We start from the raw sequence: 7,069 nt of genomic DNA on the forward strand, positions 1-7,069 counted from the left end.
ACCCAAAATAGTACAAGAGTTTTTCTCAATACCCACTTAAAAACATGAGGCAAGGCACAGACCAAGATTTGGCAGTTTGTTCAAAACAAGATGGGTTAAATATAAAGTAATTTATTAGTAGTGGTTGAAAATTTTTAATTGGTTCATTGCCCATTGAGGCTCATGTTCTGGTAAATCATATTATTAAATTTTGCCTGTTTCAAAAAGAAAATGTGGTATTTATAAACACTGGAGTACTACTCTCCCATAAAAATGATAAATTTGAATCATTTGTAGGAAAATGGACGCACCTTTGACAAAATGTTAAGTGAAGTAAATCATACACACAAGCTTAAATAACACATGGTTTCTCTTACAGGAGAAAGGGCAAAAAGAAGATAGATAATAGGAAATAGTAAGATGTAATTGTTGCAAAAGGGAAGTGGGCTAAGAAAGGAGGGAGAGTGAGATGAGGAAGGGAATTAAGATGGGTTAAAAATAAGTTGCACTGGGCTGGGGATTTAGCTCAGTGGTTCGGTGGCCTGCCTCACAAGCGCGAAGACCCGAGTTCAATCCCCGGTACCACGAAAAAAAAAAAAAAGTTGCACTGTGTACATGACCAACTCCCCAAAATGAATGTAATCCTTATGTGCTGCAAACATATACTAATAAAAAAATAGCCAACACTGTATGGAACACGAATTTAATAGGCAAAGTCCAGGTATAAGTATCAGAGCCTAAGGTCTCAGGTAATTTCAGCCTGACAAGGGACCAAAATGATAAGACAGTACTATTTTCTAGTATAAACATGTTGCCGCATTTCATGTTTACTTTCCTCTATGTATCCTTTAGTTTCTGTCATCAGCTTATTTAATGGTTAATGACAATTCTCTATTTAAAATCGAATACTTTAGTTTTAAAAGTGAGATATCAAACGAGAGTTCCTCAACGCCCATCAAAATGATTTGAATCTTGGAAGATGGCTCCATAAAAACAGACACAAAAAGGCTAACATCTAAATACTTCCTATTCTCTTTAAAAATCATGCAGAGGGCGTCACCTGCTGGTTATAAATATGAGGAGCTTCACCTGTCATGGATACAGCAAATATACAGCTTCAAAGCAAATTTCCTTCCTCCTAACAATTTTTGTCCCGAACATAAGGAATACAGAAAATGGAGACAATAATAACTGCAACACTGTTCTTCCTGAAAAAAACGCTAGGCGGGTTTATGGTAAAGTACACAAGTGGAAGGCCAAAGTGTCTTTTTCGTCAAAGAGGTGAAACCTACCACGTAATGCCTCTGTTGCTTCACTCCACATATGTATTCCTGGTTTCTGAACCTACACTTTCTAATTGTCCTCCCAGAAAATTACCCTCTTTCCTATGTGCAAAATGTGTGTTTGACCTTTGCTATCAGTTCAACGTTTATACTAACAGAATTGTATTTGCAGAAATACAACACCAGAGTGGGAGACAAAGGAACTCAGCTCTCCGGTGGGCAGAAACAGCGCATCGCCATCGCCCGTGCCCTCGTTAGACAGCCTCGTATTTTGCTTCTGGATGAAGCTACATCAGCTCTGGATACAGAGAGCGAAAAGGTGCGAATTTAAATTGGGTTCATTTGTACTCCAATCATTTGTGCTTAAAGGGCTTAAACTTGTATTTTCCTTGCCATTAGTAGAGAACACAACTTCATCAGTCTTCGACAGTCACGTTAATTGTTGTGTATGTTGAGCATTCACTAGAATTTACACACTTTCTGTAGTTGTCGTTTAGAACTAAGATTATATAAACTAGTCTTGAGCACATATGATTCAAAGAATAGCTCAGCATCCCTTTTCCTCTCGGTGACTGCATGTGGAAGACATGTTCCCCATATCTGCTGGCATATCTTGTCAGCAATACTGTGAAAAGTGACTTATAGAGTGTAAGACAAGCTTAAAATCTAGCTGCACAGTACCTCAGATAGATGTGGGTGATCATTTTCAGTTTGAAAAAAGATTAAAAACTCAACTGTTTGAAACAGACTGACCAACTCTACACAAGGATGTAAGTATTATGTTCTGCAAACACGTATTGAAAACAAACAAACAAACAAACAACATAGAAGGAGACCATGTTTGGCCTAAGCCATGGCTTCCTGACTTGCTGTGGAGCTGCATTAGGGAGTTGCTTTCAGGGATATTATATGGTAAAGAAAATTGGAAATGTTAAATATAGACGAACTCTTGTTTACTGCTACAACTTTAAGAACAGGCCTCAGAACTATCTAAACAATGGGTGAGTCTACTTCTAGTGTAATATATACCTCAATTTCTAAAAATCTGTTATATTTCGGTGACATAACTGTTAAAATATGGATTGGAAAAATTGTGAGACTTGTTATGAAGGAGAAATGGAAAGATGAGAACTTTATTATGAGAATTGATTTCTGTGATTGTGGAGCAGGTTGTCCAGGAAGCCCTTGACAAAGCCAGAGAAGGCCGCACCTGCATCGTGATCGCGCACCGCCTCTCCACCATCCAGAACGCAGACGTCATCGTGGTGATTCAGAACGGCAGGGTCAAGGAGCACGGCACACACCAGCAGCTGCTAGCACAGAAAGGCATCTATTTCTCCATGGTCAGTGTCCAGGCTGGGGCAAAGTGCTAGTAAACTATGACCATATGAGATGTTAAATATGACATTAAACTAAAAAGAAAAGCATTTATTGGATTGCATAGTTATATATTTAACATTTCCTGGCACAACTGGAGATAATGTTATAAATTCAGAGTCTTCCAAATTAAAGGATCATAAATACAATCTTCCTCAAATGGGAAGATGGGTAATGGTTTTCATTTCATTATAAAATTCACAAAAGGATTTCAAGTAGTTTATTTTTATATAAAGTAACTTTTAATTTCTCCTTTCTGATTTCAACTGTATCTGCCTTGCTAACTGGTCATATAAGTAGCAAAAAGGACTAAAATGTTTATGTAAAATGCCAAAAATAAAATGAGGCTTTGATATTATGTAATCATCGTGTCTAAAATACATGTGAATATGTACCTATATTCTTTCAATTAAAATATTGTAGATAATTTTGGCCTTTAAAAATGGATTCACTGAAAATCTATTTATTTCTGTGGAAAGTCCTAAACAATTTAAACAAATATTATTTTATGTGTTTTCATGTTGCACCTTAGCAGAACCATAAGGCTTCCTTCTTCCGGGCCTTACTCCTACTGATTCTTTAAATTTTGCATTATATTTCTCAAGATTATCACGTAGGACATCACAAAATATGGGAAGATGGAATGAGGTCCAATTATTAAGTGAATGTCACTCAGAAATACCTTAAATGTTTTGGTACCTTTAATGCCTTTAAATGCATTGCTTTTTTAAGGGGCTCTTCAAGGATTTTACTATTTTTAACATACAATTACTATTTTAACATATAATTACTCTTTTACTGTCTTGATGATGAATCATTGTTCTCAGTTAAGCTGATCCTTTTGGTTTGCAGGTGTTTAAAAATGCTGCATGAATTTGACTGCTTCATGATGAAAACCAACCAAAAAATATTGGTACTCTGATGGCACAATTTTAAATCTTAGCCACAAATCATTGTAAACAAGATTGAGATTCACAGGCCATGGGATGGCCATATTTGCCACATTTATTATAAGAAATTGATATATTTAATGAGTAAAGATCTTATAAAGAGGAAAAATATTCTCCAGAAAAAAATTAGGCAAAGAATATAATCAAGTAATTCCCAAAGAAGATAATGCATGAGAAGGGAAATTTCAATAACCGAAGACATTCTGATTAAAACAAAATACCCTTTATTGTGTAGTATCTTGATGATAAATTAAATCCCTACTTCCATTGTAATCAGTGTATCAATGTCACACACACACACACACACACACACACCAAAAATCATGAGAAAATAAGGCAACAATCCATAACTCCCAATTAAATCCCCTTCCATTGTAATCAGTGTATCAATGTCACACACACACACACACACACACACCAAAAATCATGAGAAAATAAGGCAACAATCCATAACTCCCTGCAGCAATCCATAAGTCCCCAAAAGCTTACCCTTACCCCTTAGATATTGATGCAGATGAAATCCAAATAATTAACAAAATTTGACAGTTTAAATGATCAGTTATAGATGCCACACATGAATCCACTCATTAAAATAGGCTCTTTTGTTGCAAGGAAAAGAAAAGTTCATCCCAGTGGACAGGGACTACAATCAGAGAGATACTAGATACTAGGGAAAGATTTCATCCCTGGGTGGGTGGGCTAACACCAGGAGAGAGATATTAGCAGCTACCTGGGAAGGCAGTTAGGCTTCTGTAGGTGTTGAAGGGGCTGAGGAATCAGGATGAAACGTGTAGGACTTGGAGACCCACGGACAGTCGTGCTCAGGCGTGCAGACAGTCACTGGACTTCTCAGCATCAGAACAGTTGTATTATTGTGAGTCCATTTTCCCTACTTACTGAGAAGCTACTATTGTTTACTAAAATCAGTCTGTTTCTTTAGGCCAGGCCTGACAATCATGAGATCAAAGAAACTACAAATTAAGCAGCTGAATGAAACAATTATTTAAATGATCAATAAACTCAGAGAAAATACAAATAAGCAACAAATTAAGGAAAATGATACAGGATATAAACCTCTGTTACTGGGTTTTGGTGTGCTGGAGTCTCCTTTTAGAGATGATTTCTGTGTCCTTTCTGTCGTGGACACTAAAGAATTGAATGAAACAAGCATAAATGGTGGCAACATTTCACATTTTTAAAGGCAGGAAAAAAAACAGAAGAGTAAAGAAAATGCTAGGCTCCACAGTGATTGAGCCAAGGAAATAACAAAAATTAAAAGACATCCTACAGTGTAGGATGGGCTACCGTGGAGATACGTAATGGCAATTGCTTAATGGAAGTTGTTTCTTTTTTATATTTCCCTTGCTGGCATCATGTCCCAGTCATCTTGAACTAGAAAAATGATTTCTGAGTTAAAAGTTTCTTCTGTGGCTAGTGGCCTGGCTGATAAAGGGCCACTCCCAGCTCATACTCCCTCTCACACCTACAACGTGTCCTTCACTGTCTTTTGTTCTCAGTAAGTGTCTGTATCATCAACATGATATAATCCCTGCTTTTTTGCCATATGCAAATGAGGTGAACTCCAGTGTACTTTTCTATCTAATCATATTAACTGAATGTAACTTCCTCAACCAAGGAGCTGGTGTTAAGTGCCTTGTTTCTGTATCCCTGCTGCTCTTCCTTTGATCCATATAAACCCTGTCTGTTGCCAGCTCCAGGCTCATCACTTTGTGAAGAAATCTCTGATCATCACACTAGCATAATAAAGCTGTAGACTTGGATCCAGAGTCCGGCTGTGTTCTTGATTCTTCTTGGCCCGATTCCACTAAACCACTAAGAGCTGTAACATTGAACTGCAAGTCTGCTGTTACAACCTTATCAAAAGCCTGCTCAATTTCTCATGAGAAGTCCACACATAGGGCTCTGAGAATGGTCCTGCACATGTATCTTAGGATCTTGTCAGCTTCCTTTCCCAGCTGGTTTTAGCTACATCCTATCTTCCCATCTCAACATTACTTCAAGAAAGAGATAATGGTTCCAAAAGAACCACACAAAAAATCCTGAAAATAAAACCTTGATTAGTTAAACAAAAACCTAAATTAAATATCTTGGCAGTAGATTAGATGAGTTGGAAGAATGAATATCATGCTTAAAGATACAGTAGATGTGCTAGAATACAAACAGTAATAAAGAAAAAATTAACAGAATACTCTTGGATAACTCTGAGACTAGATTTTTGAGTACTGCCTTTGATGAGGATGAAGAAGCACATGACCTCTTAGGTAAAAGTTTTGCTGGTATTACAGATTTGTTCTGCTGTTTTAAATGAAGTTTGCAGTTAGAGTTAGACATAAGGTTGAGGTTAGGATGAGGACTAGGGCTCTGGCTAAGACTTGGGCTAGGGTTACAATTAGAGTTAGGTTTATGCAGTGTTAGGGTTAGGTTTAGGTTAGGGTTGGGTTTATGGCTAGACTTTGTATTAGGGGTTAGGGTTAGTGTTAAGTTTAATGTTAGTGTTAAGTTTAGGATTAGGTCTAGGACTGGCTCTAAGATGAATACTAGGTTTATAGTTAAGATTAAGATTAGGTTTAATCTTAGGTTTATGGTTAGGTTTAGGGCAAGCGCTTGATTTAACTTAGGTACACATGTATCATCGAAGTTAGGCTTAGGGCTAGTATTAGTACAAGGGGTAGTGCTAGAGCATAATAGGGTGGCACAATGTTAATATTAATAAAATGAAAGTTGCAGACTCGAATTTTCCTTGGGACTTCTTTACCCATATAAGGTAAACGAAGAGTAGTTCCTAAAGTGCATTTTGTAACTGGAAACAGCTACCGTGCTCAATGTTTGGGTATTAAACTGAAGCAAGGAAAGGATTCAAGTTGCTGTGTTCTCTGGAATGTCTGCTTATCATCAATATCGATTTTCAAATTGTGTGTATATCAGGCTTCTATAGTGAGTAGCACTTTTGACTTAAAGTGCTTTTTAGCTATTTAGAATGTAAACTCAGATTTTCCTTGACATCCTCTACCCATAGAAGTGAATGACAGAATAATGTATTAAGCACAGGTCCCAAGTACAAACACTAGAGCTCTCAGTGCTTGTGTCTTGAAACAAAAAACCAGGTCTCTTTTCTTCTTTTGGGAATATTTGCCTATTTGCAACACTGATTTTCAGAGTGCTTGTAAATGGCACCCCTATTGTGAATAGGAGTTTGTCCTAAAGTATGCTATTGAGTTGTGTTGAAAAGCAGGAGGCTACAGAGTTATGAATGTTTGATTAGCACAAATTCCTGGGTAGAATACTGACTGATTTCACAGATTTATTCTACTGTTTTAAATGAAGTTTTATTTAGTATCAGAGATCCCTGTAGTAGGTTCTGATCTCTTGCTCAGTGCTACATGACAAAGTTTTTAAAAAAACTCAAAGAATTAAAGGGACAGAGAAATAGGAAGCCAGGATGACCAATTGTCATGCAAG

The 7,069-nt window shown here is 37.0% G+C and overlaps 1 protein-coding gene across 4 annotated transcripts in view; it reads left to right on the forward strand.

Annotated features, from left to right (window-relative positions):
• Positions 1 to 3,938, forward strand: part of LOC104868220 (ATP-dependent translocase ABCB1-like) — a 127,207-nt gene extending 123,269 nt beyond the window's left edge. Inside the window, exons 26-28 of one of the 4 annotated variants that reach the window (XM_010632895.3) lie at positions 1,435 to 1,581; positions 2,432 to 2,605; positions 3,492 to 3,938. In XM_010632895.3, the coding sequence (XP_010631197.1) occupies positions 1,435 to 1,581; positions 2,432 to 2,605; positions 3,492 to 3,512 (342 nt within the window). In that variant the 3' untranslated portion in view covers positions 3,513 to 3,938. The other 3 variants (XM_010632896.3, XM_010632894.3, XM_010632897.3) reach the window with 3 other exon arrangements.
• Positions 3,939 to 7,069: the final 3,131 nt, after the last annotated feature.

Source organism: Fukomys damarensis, unplaced genomic scaffold, assembly GCF_012274545.1.
Source record: "Fukomys damarensis isolate Sample0158 unplaced genomic scaffold, DMR_v1.0_HiC HiC_scaffold_4, whole genome shotgun sequence".
Lineage (NCBI taxonomy): Eukaryota > Metazoa > Chordata > Mammalia > Rodentia > Bathyergidae > Fukomys > Fukomys damarensis.